Source organism: Podarcis liolepis, assembly GCF_965112155.1.
Source record: "Podarcis liolepis genome assembly, chromosome: 12".
In the NCBI taxonomy this organism is placed as follows: domain Eukaryota; kingdom Metazoa; phylum Chordata; class Lepidosauria; order Squamata; family Lacertidae; genus Podarcis; species Podarcis liolepis.
The window spans coordinates 23,130,124-23,152,948 of NC_139563.1; the positions used below are offsets into that span (position 1 = coordinate 23,130,124).

General features: G+C 40.7%; 1 protein-coding gene across 1 annotated transcript in view; it reads left to right on the forward strand.

Annotated features, from left to right (window-relative positions):
- The first annotated feature begins 225 nt into the window (after window positions 1–225).
- DNAJC1 (DnaJ heat shock protein family (Hsp40) member C1) overlaps window positions 226–22,825 on the forward strand; it is a 72,405-nt gene continuing 49,805 nt past the window's right edge. Inside the window, exons 1-3 of the mRNA XM_083467506.1 lie at window positions 226–535; window positions 19,232–19,333; window positions 20,097–20,143. Of these exons, the coding sequence (XP_083323632.1) occupies window positions 365–535; window positions 19,232–19,333; window positions 20,097–20,143 (320 nt within the window). The 5' untranslated portion in view covers window positions 226–364. The remainder of the gene's footprint in view (window positions 536–19,231; window positions 19,334–20,096; window positions 20,144–22,825) is intronic.

Consider the following 22,825-nt stretch of genomic DNA (forward strand, 5'->3'; position numbering starts at 1 on the left):
TTTGTTTATAGCGCGAGAGAGGCCTCCTTTCCCCTTGGATGTGGGGGCGGCTGGCAGCTGCCCTCCCCTCGCAGCCTCCCTCGGCCTGACTGGAGGTTTCTTTTCTTCCAGGCCTTCCCAAAACACAAGCCTCCCGGCATCGGCCGGTTGCTAGGCGTCGTGACGACAGAGGTGCGGCGGGCGGCGATTGGCGGAGGCCCTGCTCTTCCCCCCGTGGGATTCGCAGGGGGAGGGGCGGAACCGGCGCGGACGCTGGAGCATGCGCAGTGGGAGGCCAGCGTCCTGCCCGGCCACGTCTGCCGGGTCCTGCCGCAAGCGGCTGTTCTGAGGAGAACCCGGCTGAGGAGGCCAGCTGCTCGGCCCCATGGGCTTCTCCGCGCGACCCTCGGCGGGGCTGCGCCGGCGGCCCCTGCTGCTGCTCGCGCTCCTCCTGCTCGCTCAGCCCGCCTCGGCTTGGGAGAGCGGAGACTTGGAGCTCTTCGACCTGGTGGAGGAGGTCCCGCAAAACTTCTACGTCTTCCTGGGAGTTGAGCAGGTGAGGGGAGGCAGCGCCAGGAGGAGACCCCCCGGGGTGGGCGCGGGGTCCGGCCCGGCCCGCCGTTCCTGCTCCCCTTCCGGCTGGGCCCTGCTGCGACCTCCCCTGAAACCCGGGGCTCGGGCCCGGAGCGTTTGGGACGGCCGAGAGCCGGAACCAAGGGGGCTCCTGAGCATATGCAGATAAACTTCTTGGGCGGCTGCTGCTGCTTGGCTCCACGTATCTGAGGGGAGGTTTGTGAAGCAGGTCTATAGTGTGGGTTATAAAGTTGTGTGCGTGTGTTTCTAAAGGATGCAGTGCTGCCTCTTCTACCTCTTGCAGCTTATTTGTTGCCCACTCACCACCGTTTCTCCCTGTGGTGAGGAAACCCAGCTTTCCCTTGACCCCCCCCCCCCAATTTATTCTCCTTTTTGATGTTTGAATATTTCCCATCCCGACTTCTTCTAAAGGTGCAGTGTTCTGTGTTTGGATCCTGCAGGCTCCATTTTGCTCTTTCCTCCTTCCTTCCACCTTTATTTTAAAATGTAGTTGCCCTATCTTATCTCACTTCTTTTCATCCCAAACCCCTGTAGGAGACTTCCCATTTTCTTTCAAATCTAGGCCACCAAACCTGCAAGCATATTCTATTCTCCCCCACCTCACTGCTTTTATGGAAGTGGCCTATTTTCCTTTTTTTGGAGACTTTTTTGCACCCTAAACCTGTCCAGATTTGTGAGTGAAAACTTGCACGTTTCCCTTCCGTTTGTGGAGGAAGCCATGTGATGCATGCTTATTTTCTTGCTAATTCCATCTAACATTCTGAAGAATGGGCTGCTCCCAATATTCTAATTGTCTGTTCATTAACATTGCCTTCAGAGGCCTATCACTGTGTGCCCCTATCTTTGGAGTTTTGTCTGGTGGCAACTGGGCATAGGAATGGTATCCCATCCTTAGAGTTCCCTCCTCAGAAAGGCCTGTCTGCCACCCTTCCTTTTAACATCTTAGCTGTGAGTTAAAAGTGATTTTCTTTACCTTTAGTTTTTGATCAACAACAAGATGTTGCTGCTGTGTTTGTGGCACTGATTTTATTGATACTTATTTTATTTGGTAGTTTTACTGATGTTTTGGTTTACTTATAGTTGTTTATCTTGATTGTGTACTAACTTGTGAATCCATTGGATTAAAAAGCAATATATAAATGCAATAAATAAATAAATAAATAAAATAAAATAAAATAAAATAAAATGAATGCATTGGATGTGTGGCTGGTATTGAGGAGCTACTAGGGAAACTTAAAAGTTATCTTAAGTTTGTATTAGGAAATAGTGTCCAGCTAAACAGTATTGTAAAAGATCAGGTTAACTATTCTGAAACAGATTTGAATGGATTTTACGTTTTATTTTTTAAATAAAGACTGAGGTAGCAGATCTGGCAGAACCTAGTCAGCAGGTGGCTCAGCTTATTTCTGCTCCTGATGTTTGGACAGGAGTAGCTACTTTGCTTGAGGATCAAATTTTCCTTGAAGTGTGTGGTATAATTTCAATTTGAAACTGGCATAGTTGAAACCTAAACCTAACTCTGAACCGAATCTAATCATCATGTTCAGTTCTGATTCAGACATTAATGTAAAATGATGTAATAACTGGTTCAGTTACTATGAACTTATGTTTTGCAGATTGATAACCAACCCTTCTTGTGGCGTAAGTGAGAGTGAATATAATGATGAATACTTAACTAGAGAACTTTTTATATATTTAAAACATGGTGGCGGATCCATGGTGGCGGATCCAAAGAACCATGCTTCTATATCTGTCACTCCAACTGATCTTAAAAGGGCTCTCCCCTGAACAGCATTTGTTGAAGCCTGAGAACTTGCAGTTGGAAGGGGAACTTGTAGAAGCCCCCATAATTGCCAAGGTGCATGCTTGAGGATCATTGGATCTTGACTCTTTTCACACACAAATACCACATCCTGTAGAATTCTATCAGTTATATTTTATCATTGCACAATCAGAATGAATTTCAGGAACCAAAATGCTTTTTCTGTGCAGCCTGAGCAGCAGCAGTGAACAGTTACTTATTGCTGCTTGTCTCTACCCCACCCCACCATCCTGCTCACAGTAGTGGAGAATATTTTTACGTTATGACTGGTCCGTGTCACCATTAAGAAAAAGAAGTAGGAATATGCCAGTGTATTTGTGGACTGTCCCTGGATCAGGTGATTCTTCTTCTTTAAGTTCTCAAAGTCTTTGACCTACCTCAATGTTGTCATATGAACTAGCCAGATGTTAATCAATCACAGTTAGCCTGTCATTTAAAAAATAAGACTTTAGAGCTGTCTTGCCCAACAAGGTGCCTTCTAGATGGTTTGTACTATAACTTCTGTCAGCCTTAGCCAATATTACCAATGGTCACTTATTTGGGGAGCTGTGGAACTTGTTGAGTGGCACTATTATTATTATTATTATTATTACTATTACTATTTACTAAATTTGTATACCCCCTTCATCTGTAGATCTCAGGATGGTTCACAACATAAAATTACAACATGAAAACCAACCATAAAATACATAATACAAAGATAACAGAAAACAAATTCCCCTCTCCCACAATACATTTAAGAGGGATTTGGTTAATCAGCCAAAGGCCTGGTTGAAGAGGAATGTTTTTGGCTGGCACCTAAATGAAGCCACCAGTTGAATCTCCCTTTCCACAAATGGGGGAGTCAATGCAAAAAAGGCCTGTTTCTGTGTTGCCACCCGCAAGAAGGGCCTCTCAAGTGTCTGGGTAGATTCATATGGAAAGAGGTGGTCCTTTAGGTATTGCAGTCCTGAGCTGTTTAAAGCTTTATAGGTCAAAACCAGCACTTTGAATTGGGCCTGGAAACTAATTGTCAGCCCGTGCAGTCAGGCCAGGATTGGTGTAATATGCTCAAACAATCTTGCCCAGGTGAACAACGTGGCCACCAAATTCTGCACCAGCTGAAGTTTCTGAACCATTTTATGAGACACCCCTATGTATAACACTGTTGCAGTAATCTAACCTAGATATTTAATCTAACCTAGAGATTACCAGAGCATAGACAATGGTAGCTGGCTTGTCCATGTCCAGATATGAGTGCAGCTGTTCCACCAACCAAAGCTGATGCAAGCTGAAATAGGTTGGGGAAGGCTGTTTTAAATATTCCAGTGCATACACATGGGCAAAATGCAACCAATTAGTGTAGTATGGTGATTCTAATTTGTGGGGAAGTGGGGGGTCATCACAGTTCATTTCTGGATTAAATATGAAGAAAAATAGCCTTTCGGCATCATTGTCAAATCCAGCACCATACGATGGCTGGGCCATTTTGCCTGTTTGATAATTTGGCCCTGGTCGAAAGAGCCTTGAACTCGGTCATCAGAAAAATAGTACAAGTATTATTGTCTGTTCCACAGTCTTTCCATGGACTACCTGAATCGAGCTCACAGATCATCAAACAAAGTACAGTGGTGCCCCGCAAGATGAATGCCTCGCAAGACGGAAAACTCGCTAGAGGAAAGAGTTTTCCGTTTTGGAGGTGCTTCGCAAAACGAATCTCCTATGGGCTTGCTTCACAAGACGAAAATGTCTTGCGAGTTCCTGCAGGTTTTTTCCCCTCCCCCCCTTTTTGCTAAGCCGCTTATCAGCTGATCCGATAAGCCGCTAAAAGCCACTAATAGCGCTAATCAGCTAATCCGTCAATGGGCTTGCTTCGCAAGACAAAAAAAAACCGCTAGACGAAGAGAATCACAGAACGGATTCTTTTCGTCTTGCGAGACACCACTGTATTAGATAAGGGATGAGGTACTACTTGCCCCAAGAGAGACTTGAAGCATATTATTTGCTTTTTTATTCAGGAAGTAGCTGCTTGGCCTGGCCGTTCTAAGAACTGGATATTTCCCCTTCTAAGCTATGCAAATAAGGGCTGGCTCAGTTCTCAGTGGCTCCCATTCAGACTGGGACATGGTTGAGGGTGGAATAGAGGCATCTTTCACTCCAGACACAAGGTCATCCATCACCTGAGCAGCAGCATCTGAGTAAACCCATTTACTTTCTCTTACATAAATGAATGACTGCTCTTCATTCATAGGGGAGAAAAATAAAGTGCTGTGCTTGAGGACAAACCTTACCTAGTTTATGACCCTGTGGCTTGATGTGTCTTTCTGCACAGAAACATGCTGCACCTGTGGGTTCTTCAATATACAGGCCTCTTTCCCATGCATTCCATTTCTCATTATAATGACAAGCATTTCAGTAGAAACAAATAGATTGATCTAAATCCTATACTCTCTGTGTCTCTCTTTAAAAAATGCTTTATTTTAAGCAAACTAATTTATTGTTAGCCCTTCTGCTAGAATATGCATAAATGGAGGATGACTGCTGCACCTTTAGAAAATTAACCTATGAAGTAGTTCTGTTACCTGGATGTACATTTAAACTACGTGTGAGCTGAAATGCAACTTCTAAAACTTGACCAAGCACATTTTCTATATGAAGAATACAAAACAATAAAACCAGTCAGTTTTCAAGGACAATGCAAATGCTGTATTGTTTAGATCTGAATAACTTTTTCAGAACTTGATGATGGCATCTGCTTGGTCTGTAACTATAGCAACTCCTCAATGGCTTTCTTTCTAATTTTCACATAGAACTGACATTTTAATAACTCATTCAGAGCACTTAATAACCTTATGACAAGAAGCCCCTAAACAGATCTGCAATAGATTAAAGAAAAATCTGTATATGGGACAGTAGTTTTTAAAAAATCCGCTTCATAACTGGAGGATTAAAGGTGATAGTTCTTAGCAGCATATGTAAAGTAATTTCTTAAACAATTAATATATATTCTTTTCTTTTTTGCAATGGAAAAAGACCGAGTTCTTACTGGAACTCAATCAACAGAAGTTCAAGCGGTTCTTGAGGATACTGAATAACCTTTAAGCAAACCTAGACATAAGTACCAATTAGTCATAACTTCCTTGGTCTCCAGCTGATGTTTACATTGTATGAAGTCTTAGCTCTCCTCCTTGAGGCATGGAGGAAGATCTTAAGTTTTGTTTTCCACATTCCACATTTGTGAAAATGTTCTGGCTAGCTCCCTGGTCTATGCCAGTCCTAGTTTTTAGACATGTTGACCACTTCCATAGAAGTTTTAAATTGTCTCGGAGCTCTGCTTTAGGATGTTTTTGTGAATGTCTGATAATTCTTAATGTGGAAGAGAGTCCTTTGTGAAGTGCACAATTTGAACTGAAATAGTAAAAACAATGCAGCATTTTATCTGTAATTGAAAAAGTATTCTCTTATAAAACGCAATAGTGGGAAGGGTGATTCCTGTTGAAGGAAGATTTAATTTTCTTTTTTTAAAAACCTTTCGTCGTAGGCTATTTTGTTCAGAGCTATCACCTTTTGCATTTAGCTGTACATTTCTTGTTCTGGGTATACTGTCCCTGGTCATTTGACTTGGTTGACTTGGATAAGTGGTAGAGGCCAGATAGCGTGAACAAGGGAAGGCTTAGATTCAGCTCACTCTTCTACACCCAGGACCAAATGTGAAGTTGCCTAATATTTGCTGTGTAATCAATTGCTGCTTTTTGAGAATGTCAGTCTAGTAGACATTGTGAAGTACTCCTGCAAGCATGCTACTGATTTCATTTGATTCTAACATTTTGTCTGCCAAGATCTTTTCTTGTTTCCCTTAGATCTTCTAGTGATCTTGCCAGTGTTTGGCCTTGTAGTGCAGACTTCGCTCTAGATGGTACGGGGGTGGTGGTGGATAGTTTTGCCTGATCTCAGTTTTATCCGGCAGCTTTGTAGACCTTAGTAGGTTAACAGCTGCACATTCAACTTATCCTTGTCCAATGACAGCATACACAGAATCAGTTGCCTTGTCTGCTCCTGACTCAACGTGTGTTCTCTCTCTGAGAAAGATATGACAAATCCAGGGAGATTTGTCATATCTTTCTTAAAGCACTAATGCTGGCTTGCTGTCAGTTCAAGGTAAGCATGACTTCCATTCTTTCCAAATCCTCCCTGCATCTTTCTGAATTATGCCCTACATGTCAGGGTCGCAGCCTAGGTGTAATCTTCTGACCTAGTGTGCCCTCTTTACCCATGGCTATTCCAGTGCCTTGTTCTGCTAGCTGCTACTGCAACTGATGCAAGCTTTGCTTTGTTCTCTGTAATGCAAAGCTTTATTGGCTTTCTAGCTTGATAGAGAAATATGTAGACTTGTGTGTATCATTATTCTTGCACTGCATGTCTGTCCATTGGTTGCGAAACCAAACACACACCTGCTTTTGCTAACCACAACATTGCTGGTTCTATATATTCTATATATGTTTAATAGTCTTTGGTGGGATTTGTAGCATCCAATGCCTGTGAATTCCTCCAATTAGCTGTGTGAAAGAACTACTGCTTTGGGGTTATGATGGAAAGCAATAGTGCACATGTGAGTGGTTGCCTAGTAACTGCCTGCATGATTAATTCCACCCTTGTGTGATTATGCCTCCCCTATCCTGTGGGCATGAAGCAGGCTCTAAACTGCGAAGTCACAGCCAGGGTGGCAACTCAGGAATGAGGCTTGCTTTTGTTGGCAATTTTTCCTGGGTCACCTTTAGTCTAAAAGTTGTGTTGTACTAATTATTAGCATAGGGAGAAGTTTATATTTCCTGTATTTTTCCACCTTTTTATGGTGAGTCTTGGATTATCTTTGTTTTAACTGGCCATTATGATATAAAGTGGAGATCACTGATATGGGGTAAAATGAATTCCCTTTTACCATATACAGTGGTACCTTGGGTTACATATGCTTCAGGTTACATATGCTTCAGGTTACAGACTCCGCTAACCCAGAAATATTACCTCGGGTTAAGATCTTTGCTTCAGGATGAGAACAGAAATTGTGCAGCCGCGGTGCAGCGGCAGCAGGAGGCCCCATTAGCTAAAGTGGTGCTTCAGGTTAAGAACAGTTTCAGGTTAAGAACAGACCTCCAGAACGAATTATGTTCTTAACCCGAGGTACCACTGTATATTCGCCCCGTGGAAACTTTTCCATTTCTCAAAATGCATTTTTAATTAAAAATAATGTCTCTCATGAATGGATACTATATTTGTCAATTTGAAGGGTAGTTTCAAACTTGTAATTATGTTGCTCCAGAAGACTATTGCTAAGAAACAAGGTGAGAAATGGACTAGTATCTGCCCTAGTTGGGAGAGGGAGGGAGTGGATTTACTTCCTCATTTCTTCAGAACAGCTGATGAACCCAATTGCTGCATTTCTAAGAGCGTTCTGGGCATGCACACCTAAGTCAGCTAGTGGATATGTCCTTAGTGAATTCTGCTGTTCCTTTCCACCAGGGTAAACTTGGCAGTTTGTTCCTACCCATTTAACTGTTGAAGCCCTGATCTTAAGTGGCACAGGCAACTTTCTTTCTCTAGCTGTTTGTGTTACCTAAACTACTATTTCCAACAGACTGGATGATTTCCAATTCAGTATTCCTCTTACCTGAGTAGCATTGATGAGTTTTTTCTTTCTGGCTCTTGACACAATGGATCCCTAATTCGTTTTCTTTTGGGGGGGGGGTTCACATTGCTAAGCTGCAGTGTACTTTTGCCTTTGTAGACTTTTGGATTAAATTTGGCCCCCAAGAATTGCCAGTATTTAAAATACAGTTTAGAACATTTGAAAAGGGATATGTGTAGATTGGGGTAGCCAACATGATACCCTCCTGTTATTGGACTACAGCTCCCATCATGCCTGATCATGGACTGGTTGATGGGAGTAGTAGTCCAACAGCATATGGAGGGCACCATGTTGGCTATCTTGGGATAGGTAACCAAAGAAGAAACATCTGCATTAAAGTAGTGATCTGTCTTACTGTAGACTTGCTCCTTGTTTCTACATGGACCCCATTTGGATGATTGGAAACTTATTCACCTAGGCATCTTTATTCCCAATAGGATGCTTCATTGCTGTTTTCGGCTCTCCCCATTCCCCAGAAGTCAGTTTAAAATATGCTCTGCAATATTTTTAATATTATAAGCACCATCCATCTGTTTCCATCTTTGGTTTCCAGTGAAGCCCATTCCAGTACAGGGCCAGCTTATCCCAATATGTTGTTCCCTAGTGCCTGACAAATCCAAACCCTTCCAGCAGACACCGCCATTTAATCCATGCAGCTTTACCTGTCTGGCTGGCCATGCAAGTGGAACAGCAGGGATTTAAAACAAGAGTTTACTTGGAGGGTTTGCATTTAAACTTCCTACCTGCCAGTCTCAATTTTGCTTCTTTGGCTGGGCAGGAAAGAAGTGCCTTTGAGCTGAAATCATACTGGTTCTAAAGGGTAGGTGGGGAAAGGAAACGAAGCAGGAGCATAATCCCAAATGTCTGTGAAAAGGATATGTCAGATGGGGGAGCATAGTTAACTAAAATGACACAGGACCGTCCTTCGAAGAAGGATAAACGTGTTTGTGTAGTTCACAGAACCGCACATTTCTAGCTACCTTAAGATTTTTTTAAAAATAATATATATATATATATATATATATATATATATATATATATATATATATATATATATATATATACTGAGAATATAATGTATATTTTGTTTAGCAATAATGTTACTTGTAGCTGAGAGATATAACTTGTGTCGTTATATTTCTTAACATAATGTGTCATTTCATGGATAACGCTTCTGTTTGTGGCCTGTGTGGGTTTCCTGATGGGACACAGCTCATACGTTTTAATATGTTATTTAAGAACTGGTAACAAGTACCGTAGTTCTACTTCATCTGTAAACAGTGTTCTTATACATCTGTATTAGCCTCACCAGCCTGCCCTGACACTTTAAAGGAGATGTCATTTTAAAAAACAAAACAAAAAAACCCTTCAGTTTTGGCTTCTTACCACTTGATGGCAGTGAAGGAGCTAATGTTGCCAGGAAAGGTTCAGGGTAGGATGCTATTATGAATAACAAAATGGGAGGTACAAAGGAAGTTTCTGACACTTTGATATTATTCCCATTTCCAGGCAATTTTGCAAGTGTCAGTAGTGGAGCAAAAGCCTCTAGATGGAGCTTCAGCACTTCCTAAAGGGGGGAAGAGAGCTTGCCAAGCCTCCTTCAGGGGAATGCTACCTAGTCTGCTTTTAAAACTTGTATCAAACTTAATTTCTCTTCTTCGTGTATATAGAATGCGTGCTGTAATGATAAAAGCTGTTCATTCACCTAGAAGCTGCATAGTTAGTCTGCCTTTCAATATAAACTCCTAAGGTGCAGAGCAAATATCAAACTAACTGAAGGATATAATAAGCAGGAAGAGTACATGCAACAGCTAATAAAACCAAGTAGATATGTTGACCAATAAAAAGCTTGTCTAAATAAACTGGTCTCTAAAGCCTCACCAGGTCATGGGATGGGGGGGGTGATGAGGGAGAGAGATAAGAGCAAGGTAGGTAGATTCAAGTGGTTAAATATCCAAATTATAAGGCGAGATGTTGCATTTCTGGAAATACTCAGTAAATTGAATTATTGTGGCTCTGACGATCATTTCCATGGAAAATCCAGGGGCACCTTACTACTTTGTAAAAGTTCTGCTCCCTCCCCCTGTATTACTTTGAGGCTCACTGCTTTTCTTTTCTTTTCTTCTGTAACTTGGGGGCCACCACTGAAAGAGCCCTTTCTTTGGTGGCTGTCAGCCTGGCAGTTTCCACCTATTATCACAGGGTGAGAATAGACTCTGGCCTTTTGTACAGTAGGTTATATTCCAACCTCTCAAAAGTCAGAGGTTTCTGTTCCCCTCCACCTCTCTCCATCCTACATCTAGCCATGAAAGAAAGAAAGAGGTGTCATCCCAGTTCAGTGATGCATTTCAGCCTAGCAAAGGGGAGGGGCAGGACTCATGAAGGCTTGTGACTAGAGACTTGGCCTTGGGAGCCAGAATGGAGGACCTGAGGTTTCCCACTCCTGTTCCATCAAAAGGTGATCTGTGCTAGATCCTGGCGTGGAAAGATACATATGGGGGAAGGTATTCCCTCAATATATGACTGTTCTAAACTCAAAACTATGTGTAGTCTCCAATGCACAAAATCTGTTTTAGAGCCATTCTTCACAGCTAAAAAATCATCAAAGTGTGTCGTTAGATAGCTATCTATTTAATTGATGGTTTTTCCTCCCTGAATTATTTTGTGAGGGAAGGCAATGAAAGGATTCGTCAGTTTAGAAGCTGTCAGTGACATGGGTTTTGGGGAAAAGTTTCCTATATAAATTAGGGTAATTTTAGGGAAATATTAGGAGTATTAATGGGAACTTTTATCTGATACCCTAGAGAACGATCTAGTTTAACATGTTTGTTGTACTAAAAGCTTTGAAACGGCAAAGCATGCCTAATTCCATTTGACATCCATTCATTGTTACTAACGAACATATGATATTGAAAGTTTTTGTGGAAAAATAAAGCACTGGAAAACTTTCAGCTCCACATCCTTGAGTACTGTACTAAAAGGCATTGGGTGAATAAAAGTTGGTGACTGCAAGGGAAAATTTGCTTAATGCTTTAGGAAAATGTTAACCCCTTTTGCATTTTTAAAATGTGGGTTTTACCTTTCTACAGTAGGCAAGTTTATTCACATTAAGCAAACAAGAAGTGTTATTGGAGTTCAATGGCACAGATGAAAACAATCAAGGAGGGTTTATCTGGCCTCATGACACTCCCCAAGCCAAACACCCTCCTGAGCTACACCCCTCAAACAGCAAAATATTTGGGAACACTTGCTAGGTCAGTGATATTAGGTAATGTGGAAGAGTGTGTTAGCATACAGAAGCCCCCAAGCATTGGCCTTGTGTGATATTTGAGAGCCTTTCTGCAGTCTTCCCCACCGCGGTTCCCTCAGGATGTTTTGTGCCATAGCTCCTACCAGACCAAGGCAGGATGGCTGGTGGTCAGAGATTATGGGAATTGTAGTCTCAAACAACTGACAGCCACTAGGTTGGGGAAGGCTGTTCTATTGCAGCAGTGGTCAACTTTGCATCCTGATGGTCAGTAAGGAAAGAACGATTGTTACAGTTTTTGGCAACAAGAAATAATACTCTGAGAATTATTGAGTTCCATTGGCTTTGCGAGTCTCCATGGATGTTGGTCCATGCCAGCAAGGGAATTGCACTGTCCAGAAGATTTTATTTATGTATATTTATTTATTACTTTTATGAAAGATCACAGGGCAGTTTACAACATAAAAATGCAAAATGGAAACACACAAAAAACAACAACAAAACCCAAAGATGAGACTATGGTAGCTATTACTCCAAGAATGACATAATGTTTTAGACTGGTGCAAAACACTGAAGCAGTCAGTGTAATTTAAACTCATAGTTGTAAGTAAAATGCTGTATCAGAATATGAATTCCAGTCATGAAGTGGAGTGCCTCTTCTCTTGCTTTCTGCACCTGTCTTGCACTAGTCAATTTTATTCCAATGGTCTTTCTAGAAAAGTTGCATTCTTTAAGAAGAGCATGTAACTAATTTTAATTTATAGTGGGCTTTTGGCTGTTTCCTGGGTTGCCCTGCAGGCTATTTCAGCCCATGTGTAACAACTCTGTGAAAGAAGATCACAATACTACTTGCTTAGCTGATGCTGTATAAATTGTCACCCTAAATCAAAACTGTTCAGAGATTTATGACCATGAAATACTTGGTGGTGCTAAATTTAGTGGTGGAATGGGTAGCACTAACTTCGGGGTGTGTGTGTAATGTGTAACAGAACTGGTTGTGCAAGTATAGAAAGCTAAAACATATAGACTGGTTTTCTGTTTTGTTAAAAAATAATTCAAAGTCATGTACGGATTGGAAAACTGATTAAAAGAGTACATAAAAATAAAATCAACAGCAGGAAAACAAGTGGAGCAGCAAAAGATCAAGCAGCAATTATCAGAGCCAGACTTTAACAGCCTTGCCAATAATTGGCTGGAAAAGCTTTCCTGGAAAAAATAGATTTTCCTATCTGTCACTGACTTTAGGAAACGGCACTTAGACCTGACAAGAAATAAGTGACTGTACCCACAGTTGGCCTAATAAAAATGTTGCTGTACTATATGGCTACACTGGTGTTGGTATTTGCTGGCATAACTACAGCCAGTAGAATATGGCCAAAATGTGGGTGGAAATTTACATGTTACCTCTGCAGTGTGGGAGAGAATCAGCCTGCTAAGGTACCAAATAAATCACCCATCAGATGAAAGCATAAAGTGTACAGAAGTGTTGGTAACTTTTAAAAAAGAAATCTGACACTACTTTGAACCACCTAACTCCGCAGTTTGGAAAATCTGTGTGGAAATAGGGAGCTACTGGTACGATTTGTGATGAAGGACCTAAGTGGGTGGGTGTTTTTATGAAAGGGAACAAAACAGTCATTCTCCTGGCTTGCATAGCCACTTTCTCTTCTCTATATTATAGATGAACTCTGCTGAACTATAGCTACTATGTTCACTGGGGTGTGTTTTTTTTAAGTTTAATGAAAGGAGCTTGGGTGTTTGTGTGAATGCTACTAGAGGCTAGGGAACTGAGCTACAAGTCAGGAAGTCTTTGGTTTGAATCTCATCTCTGCCATTAACTTGCCATATCTTCTTAGGTAAGCCAAACTTCCTGTCAGGCTTCAGTCCATTCTCAGTCACCCATCTATATAGAGATTTTTCAAGTGTTCGCAATGCTTCACCTGTAAGGATTATAACCAGATGATACAAAACCCTGTGAGGAATGTCAGTGTTTTCATCTGGTTATAATCCTTACAGGTGAAGCATTGCAAACACTTGAAAGATCTCTATATAGAATATTGCCATTATTAAGGAAGTTATGTGTGTCTGATGCTCCTCCACCATGATATTTTAGTGCTCTTCTCCAGTGCAGTTCTGAACTGGGACAGTGGTTCTAGTGTTTGCATTGCATAGTTGCAGTGCCCACATTCTCATTGGCTATCCCTGGATGTTGTCAGAGAAACAGGTTGGAGTTAAAATGGCTAGTTGGGAGAGAGTAGTTCTTTTTTCGTACATGCCTCTTGGGAAGCCATTTATCTTCATCTCTCAGTTATTTGGGAAATTCTGCTTGAGTGGAGAAACCTCCTAGATACTTTTTTTTTTAAAGAGAGAACGGGCTTGTGTGTTTTCTTTCATCAGACTTGGAGGCTTTGTGAGCCCAGGAGCATGGAGAGATGTACAAGTGTTCTTGGGTACAGAGGGCCCCATGCTTCGTATCTGGTGAATGTATTATCTGCTTGGACAAAACCTAGAAACACATTTAGTCAATAGATTTGTGCTGTGGGTTTGATGTAATAAAGCAGTTTCCAGAAATTACTTACTTAGTATTCTTACAATGTATGTCTTACTCATTTTTCTTTAAATATGTGTTTCCAAAATGCAAGCCATGTTCAATTATTGTGTGTATGGTGTTAAAATGAGGACTGATAGACACATGCCACATTCTAACACACCCAATTTAGAGAAATAAGAGTTTTGAACTAAAAGGGGAGAAATAACGCTGAGTTGTGAAACGTACAACTTGGTGCTGGCTAAAGGACTCCTGAAAACAATGTGTGTTTAGGCTGTAGAATACCTGGGACCCAGATGTTGAGCTCAGAGGGCATCTCTGCCTGAAGTAAAACAAGATCACAGGCATAGGTAAGACTTAGGTCTGAGTTCAGTGGTTTGCTAAATACATTCCTGGGGTGCGCAGAGAGATTGCTAAGAGAGTAGACATGACAATGACTAAAACTTGGCTTGTAGGGGGTCCAAAAGCGAGCCAGCATTATGAGGTTGTTAAAGTGAGGGAATGAAAGGGGATTAGGCAAAATCCAAATAGGTGTACTTGGGCATAGGGGAGCAGCTTCAAGAGAGAAAAGACCCCTGTAATGTAATGGGGAATGTTCTGGTAAGGGGTAGATTGGGCCAAACAAGGAGGACTCATCTGGAAGGTTTACCTTGTGGCTGGTGCTCTTGAATGGATTTAGCTATCAAGAACATTGACTATGGTGAGTGGCTTCCTGGCAAGTCATACTGCAGACGCTGTTGTTCTGTCTGGTGTGTAGTGTTGATGGAGGAAGCTTGTATCTCCTGGAGCTGTGGATGCAGCTGCTTTTAGATGCAAAACCTGCATCTGATGACCTTTTGTTTACCAGGCATTTTATCTTATTACCATTATTTCAACCTAGGTCCTTGGTGAGTCAGTCTGTGAACTTTCTGGTTCCTGATGACCTTACTGGCAAGAAGGTCAAGCACAGAGAAATTTACAAGACTGTACATAAGGTCAAGGTGTGTGGGGGGGTGTTGTTTCCCATGGTCCTTTGCTTTTGCCAAACCCATCTTCAGTTCACTGTACTTGGAGGTTAACAGTAAAAGCCTTGTAGCTGTGTGTACCAAATATATAGCTATATGATTATTTTAAATGGTTTCTTATATTGTGTTATAATTATTGCAACCTGTCCTGGAACCCTGGGGTGAAGGATGAGTAACTCATTGGATAGCCTGCTGTGATGTGTAAGAATGTCCATAACGTTTCTGAAGAGCAACATTTAGTCACATGATGTTGACATATAGTGTAGCTGCTGTGAGAAAAGATGTCCCTTCAGAAACCTGAGTGGAAGGAGACCCAGAGAAGTAGAATGGCAGATATTCCCGTAGAGCAGTTCAGTTTTGGAACTCCTCTGTGGCAAGTAGCAATTGGCTTTCCAGGAAGCAGATGGATGGTAAATAGCAAGGCTTCTCTATCTGCAGGCAACCATCCCACCTTGACCCCACCCCACCCCAGTTTTTGGCCAGGAAGGAGGACAGATTAAAAATGGCTCAGGGAGGCATTGCCCAGAGAGTATAGGTGGGGAAGAGTTTAGCATACTTCCCTACATTAATTCCCTCCCCATCCCACTTAACATTTTGTTGCAGCCGAAGTCCAATTTATTACCAAAAACATTTGGATGTTAACCACTGCAATGTGTAGAAGTGATTTTAAATTAGTCATAGTGGTGAGAAAGTGTTTGGGTTGTTTGTTTTGTTTTTAAAGCAGGAAAATGACAGCATTGCAAATGGAACATGGGATATCCCCCCCCCCAAATATTTATTTATGTAAAACTAGTAAATGAAATTAGTCTGCTATGATTAAAACAGATCGATAACATGAAATGCAGGCTTGATCGATGCTCACAGATAACAGAAACCTATTTTACAACAAAGTCTGGCTTTGTGTAGCAGCATGCACTTTAATCAGCAACATGATGAATGCTTGGCCACTTGGAAGGGATGTCGTTTACAAGGGTGGGGAGGAGAGGAAGGATGGAGAATCAGCAGTAAGTATGTTGATTACAAACCTGAAAGTAAATAGCAAAGGTACTTGTGAAAATCCCATTGCCAGCTTAGGCCGAAATGTGTAGCAGTCCCCTCTGTGCCTTGGCAATAGGCTGCTTTATGGAAGTGATGGTGATGCTGAAGATATCAGCCTAGTTCTCACTGATGTGGTAAATCTGTGCTTGGGCTATGCCACTTGAAGCTGCAGGTTAGGGGCTCACTTGATTGATTGAATGAACCTACATACCCTGCCCCCTCCCAGAGAAAAAACTTGATATTGGGGGCAGGGGTGGGGGGGGGGAGAGAGAGAGAGCTCACCCTCAGCCCTTCTCATTCACATCTACTTGCCTATTCCGCAAAGATGACATATTGCTTTTTTATGGAGCATTCAATCACAGGAGTCCTCACCTGCAGTCTGAAGTGGTAGGGCCCAGACAGATTTACCCTTAGTGAGAAATAGTCCTTAGACGTAACACCAAACCATATCAGAGTTGATTAGAATGCTGCCCTTCTGTACGCTTTGGATCAAGCAGTCACCATCAAGCTTGCCTTGTACATTATGCCCAGGGGACTGCTGAACTTCTGTGCCTACAGTCCACAGGGAGAAGCAGCTTCTTAGGGGAAGGGCATTTCTTGCTATCAGTTCTGGAGTAGCTCCAGGATGCCTGCAGATTGAATAAGAACAGTTTTCTTTGAGCATTTAGCATACAGTCATGGCCATGCATACTGGAAAGAAAGTTCCTCTGGAAGAGAGATTCTAGGTTTTTTTGTTTTTACCATTATTTACTGAAAGCCATAAATGAAATTTAGTGTGGTGGTGGTGTTGTTTAACACCCCCCCCCAATATAATCAAAATCTAGAGCCAAAATCCTTCTTTTGTGGTTACTGGAATGACTCTAAGTTTCAATTTGACATTGTACATACTCTAAAAAGCTAGATTAGTGGAAACCTCTCCAAGGTCTGGGGTTATATGGAAGCAGTTTATATTTGCCTAGAGTGCAATAATATAATTTAATAAATATGATAATCATTTTTTAACAAATAATAGGTAGCAACACAACAATATTCTTACTGTAGAAACCAATTAGCTATTACAGCATTGACCTAACTTTGAGGCTGGTGTAGACAAATAACTGTTGCCTAAACAAGGCACCATGCTAAACATGAATCTTCACCCTCGCTGCCTTCTCCCTCCTTCTACATCCTCCCCCACCCCTTAGGGTTTAATCACAATTAAGTGACAGATGCTGAACACAATTTGTCCTAGTCTAATTGACTGCAAAGTCATGGTCAATATTGCATTGGCTAACTCAACTCCTCACAGCCATGTCCAAACATAATGAAATTGTGTTAGTGAGACATCTTGCCGAAGCTGGAGGTGGAGGTGCAGATTTCTAGCCCCAAAATTACTTAATTTACATATATAGCATGTTGGGTTTCTGTGTATAAATAAAGCCACTTTCCCCTTCATACTTGCATTCATAATTGTGTCTCCAGAGTGAACTAATTTTGCATCGTTTTCTCCTTTGCTGGATCTGAGGAGTAGACACTTGAGTGAAAAGATGCACAACGTCTAACTTTAATTTTCTTTAGGTGATACAATTTCAATACCACAATAAGAAAAAAGGCCACGCTCTTTTGCACAAACAGGGTGTATTAGAATAATCAGAAAGGATGTTGAAATTAATTATCCTAAATATAACCTATATTCCTAAATTCTGTTGTTGTTGTTTTTGGTCAATTTCTTGATGAAATCTGATGGATGTTTTATCAGAATGAAATTCCACTGTGTTTAAAAATGGCTACTCCTCAGTAAGTGTGTTGTGGTTTGCAGCTGCAAAATAGATTGGTGATTTCAGCAGGTGCTCATATCTTGCCTGTGAAAATGCAAAGATTTTGCCTTGATGATGATATCCTGAATCTTGTATAGTTAATAGTCTTTTCCTGCCTGCATCCCCTCCCCATTACTCAAAGCAGTGAAAAGGCCACTTCAAATATCATGCTTTTTCTACACAAAAAGCCCTTTGGTGTAAGAAAAAGCATGAGGCCTGCATGGAGACAGTCATGGGTGAGTTCCATGCCTCTGTTTCAAAGCCTCTGTGTTCTCACAGTACATGTAGCACGCATGTAGCAACACAGAGACGATTCCTCACACATGCAGCACGCTCCACCCGATTATTCCCTTCTGGCCTGAAATGTTTTGTGCTGAATTAGGCTTGTGCTGTAAATCTGTAATGAAAACAGTGCTTTGTGCTGAAGGTTTGACAAGCTAATTACAGTGCTGCTTTAATTGTCTTATTTTTGACTTCTTATAGTTTTAGAACCTCTTCCAGATTTGACCCACTACAATAGTTTGTGCAGATGTAGTTCAAGAGAATGATCTATGGGAGAGGATGCGATACCGGCATATATCCCTCTTTATTACTTTAATCCGAGATGAAATATATCTCTGTAACCAAATCCTCATGCGTAGTTCACTTGACAAGACTTTCACTTTATACCAAGCAGTTTCTTAGGGGTTGTTAGGATACGTTTGAGGCTAGACTATTGTGGTGGTTATGTAAACGCTCAGCATACGTTGCCTTTGACATGTTGGCCATTAAACTAGTTGTTTTCAGGGTATATGTAATGATACTTTGTAATTTAGACACAGCTTTGTTCCTCTAGAGAAGAGGTAGGGATTAACTGTAACATCTTTTTTTTGCCTGGTGTTCTTAGAAACCGAATTTACTTACGCATCTGTGCAATTAATACAAAACACCCGAGCTTCATTTTTTAAATAATAATAATGAAAGTGAACTGAGATCAGGGCAGTGCTATTGTTTGGTTGCACTTCTGCAGTTTCCTTCTCATGAAATGCAAGCCGATGCTGCTGTGAGGGAAAGCCCTCTTACGCAGACAAGCAGAAACAAAGGTTGCTTGAATTCTGCAAGAAATTAATAGAGATGTAATTTTAATATTAAGGGCACCACATTAGCTGAGGCCTTGCAACTTGTAAAAATGAGCGTAATAGCTGAAGAAAAAGGGGATATTTTCGAAGATACGCAGATGTATTAATTTAAATTTGTCCTTTTGATCTGTTAATTACCGCTGAAGATTTATTGACTAATTTTAAGGAAGCAAGTGTTTGAAAGTTTCTGGCAAATACTATCTTCTTGTAATGAGCACATGGCAGTGAAAGAAGTTAAGAGGAGAGCAAAATTAGATTGACTGATTGTTCAGTCATGTGGGCCTGGCTCGCTGCATATCCCGGCTGAAGAATGATTGCTCAAATTACATTGCCTCAGGTCCCCGCACTTGGTTGGCTGTCTTCTCAGATCTTAACAAGGTTCTGGGAATTCATTTCTGACAAAGTTTGCTTTGTGTTTTTCAGGATGCTTCATCGGCAGACATTAGGAAAGCGTATCGCAAGCTTTCGCTAATATTGCACCCAGATAAGAATAAAGATGAAAATGCGGAAACCCAGTTTAGACAAGTAAGTGATGCACATACAAGCATTAAAATGTATCATGTGGTCATTAAAACCTTGAATAAATATAATGGTGATTGTGGGGTATTATTTTTTTGAAATGCTTAACCTGGGGAAGTTTGGAAGCTTTTGTTGCCACTTTACTATGGTCTAATGCTTTCAACTCCTACAGAAATTTAAAATGGGTAAAAAAAAACACACCACCATGTGCTGTCAGAAGTTAAACATACTTAGATAATGGGAATGCTTAGGGTTGGGAACAAGACTTTGTGGACTCCTTGACTCTGTTGTTGTTGTTTTATTATAGTGCCACAACCTGCATGTTTTGCATTGCAATGGAAAAACATTTCATCAAACATGTTAATGTTTAATGTGTATAAAATTAAGCTTTACTCTGTGGGTGTATTTTTCAAAGGAGGCCTAATATATGGTTTTTCAACAGTTGTTCACTTGGAATTTATTTGGAAATTATAATGAATACTAGTGAAACAGTAGAGCATGCTTCGAAAGTTGGATGATGATGATGATGATTTGTTTGTATCACAGAATAATTAAATTGCTACTATCTTGAACAGAAAATTACTGAAAACGGGGAAATATTTAGCTTACACAGAATGACCTGAACGTATTCTTTGATTCTAGGAACTGTTCTTCATTCTTACTTTTAAGAGTACATAAAAGCCCAGTATACGTGCAGCATTGTGGCAAAATATTCTGGTTGCTGGTGTGCTGCTGTTTTTAGAAAAATAAAAGTATGCTTTCATTCTAGTTGGTGGCCATATATGAGGTTTTAAAGGATGAAGAGAGAAGGCATAGGTGAGTTTATTTTGTATATATTTCAAAGCAGAAATTTTTTCCAGCTAAACTGAGCCAGGTTAGCCAGAATTTTATAGGCTCTCTCATATGTGCTAGGTTCTAGCCTATGTTGATAAAAGAATCAGGTGATAACTTTATAATTTGTAATATAAATATGAGCTTATAGACTGCTAACACATGCTTAGTGCAGCAGTTCATTCCCTTTAATTGTTAGGCTGATCCTCAGATTCTCCAACTATAGAGTAAGACCTGTGGATTTTCACTGTGGCCAGTGCAAACTGATTGTGGGTATTGCTGCTTTGCTCAAAACCTTTCAGTCTGAAAAGCCATCTTCCGTTTTTCAGGATCTCACCAAAAGTTGTGGACTTGGGTTATTTTCTCCATGGCTACTGTAGCATGTGTTGACTTTAATATACACACTCTCTCTCTCTCTCTCTCTCTCTCTGTATATATATATCTCACACACACACACCTTTAAAAAACCTAAACGATACGACAAAAATAGGAATATTTGAAAAGGCTTTTAGTTATTGCATATTATTCAGACGCTTTTTTCCTTAAGTACAAAAAATAAGTATTCATGTACCTGTGAGAAAATAATTTTACCAGGCATTTGCTTGTGCTTGGGTTGCTTTCCAGAGGACTGTTGTATTTTACTTTGGACTTGTGGTTCATTAGGATGCTCACTTTACTGTTAGTGACCCAGATATTTTGGGCAAAGAAAAGAAGGGCTTGCTGCCAGCAAATGAGTTCTGTTTAAAATATCTCTAGGTTTTCAATTCTCTGAGTAGTGATGCTGAAAGTTCTCCAGGAGGTTCTTGGCTTTGTGGAAACCTTGGCATGAGTCCAGGTCTCATAGTAGAGATTATCTACTTTCAGATAATCCTCTGTGTTGAAAGAGCCATGGAACAGTGTTCAGAGGAGTTTTGGAGATTCTGTGTATGGTTTTTACCCTGCCTCCCACTGCAGTCTTTCAGCTTGGAGTCATAGATCAAGGAAGTTTAGGAAGTTTAACAATAGGGGGTCAATGTCTGGTGTCAAATGGTTGCAAAAGGTATGAACTAGTTTAAATGCACCCCCCTACACTCACACTCACACACACTTAATTTTTTTGATAGTGTTTATTTTGCATGCTCACTGTTCATGGCTTTAATACTAAATAACCTGTGTTTTTGTATGGGTTTATTTTTACACCCCCACCCAGTACATCTATGTACTTCCACAACCACACTGACCACAGCCATGAAATTAAATTATTTAGGGATTTCACATAATGTGTATATTGGAAATCATGTAATGAAATTATCTCAGAAATGTGTTTAATTGAATTGGTGCAAGCCTTCATCGCCTTGTGTAAAATGAGTTGCTGTAAACAATGATTTTTTTATGGTTATTCAGCTAAATGCCTAAAAATGGCTCGTGATGATCCTGAATGTTCCCTGACAGCAAGTATTCCCTTAAAAAAAAAATTTTTTTTTAAGCCCAACAAATTCTGCTTTGAGACATCTCTTTCCAGGACTCTGCCTTTGGGAATTCTTGGCCGCTTGGATTACAGATTCAGTTGCAAAAACTGCACTAATAACAAATATAAAGGCTATTTCTCTTGCATTAAAATTCTTGTTTGCTCTAGATTAACCGTTATTTTAGGTGGGCTTTCCCCCCTTCCTTAAACCATGTGCTTACCAACTAATTACCAAATAATAAATTAGTTTCCCTTGGTTCTTCCTTCAGATTCATGTGCTCCAGGTTTGGTGGTCCCTGACTTTGTTTAACTGTGGGCAGATGCTCAATGGACCATCATCTCCTCCAAGCACTCAAGTTTCTCAGTCTTCCCTAGCAGGTTGTCAAAGCAATTTTCTCAGTATGTAGCAGCTCAGCCTAACTCCATCTACACAGCACTAAAAATGTTTCAGATTTGCTCTTCTTTTTTAAAAGTCTCATACTGAACGTCAAGGCGGTGATTAAAATCAGCATGTTTTGTGCATACACCAGAATTTTCTTTTTGGAAGGGTTGTTTGTTCTGAAGCTGCCCACACAGAACCTCCAAACAGCTGTCCAGCCTCCCCCCAGCTCAGAAGTGATTTGAGTATGTGATGTGAAAGAAGTATAAAGAGGCTGGAGTGAGGGCCGAATTTTTGTTTGAGTTTTCTTTTCAGCTCCTCTTGTGTCAAACCTTCAACCTGCTTTTTGAACTTGGGGGAGGCTAAGCAGCAGTTTGAGGATGCTGTTTGTAGCAGGACCCACTGGGCTCTTCTTAAGATTTAATATCCTGCGCTTTGCTATGCTGAGTAGGCAAATGAGCAGGAGATGAAACAATATATGTAGCTTGATATTGGGAGCTACTCTTAATCCAGCTGCATTTACTGTAATATTACAGAGTAAATATGTTGTTGCTTGTCTTTAATATGTAGTTGAAAATGGTTTCATTTCCAACAGATTCTTTTCTTCCATTAGATGATAGAAAATATAATCCGAACAGGCTGGTGGTGTTTTTGTTTTTAAAAAAGCGACCCTAATGACAGATCAACAGCTTATCAGTTTTAAAATCATACAGCTTTTCTAATTTAGAAAAGCGTTTTTAAATGCTTGTGGATAGATTACTGGAACCAGTAGTTGGGCATCAAAATAAGTGTTCTAACACCAAGGTTGAATCCTATAGCACCTTTTTCATAATGAAGAGGT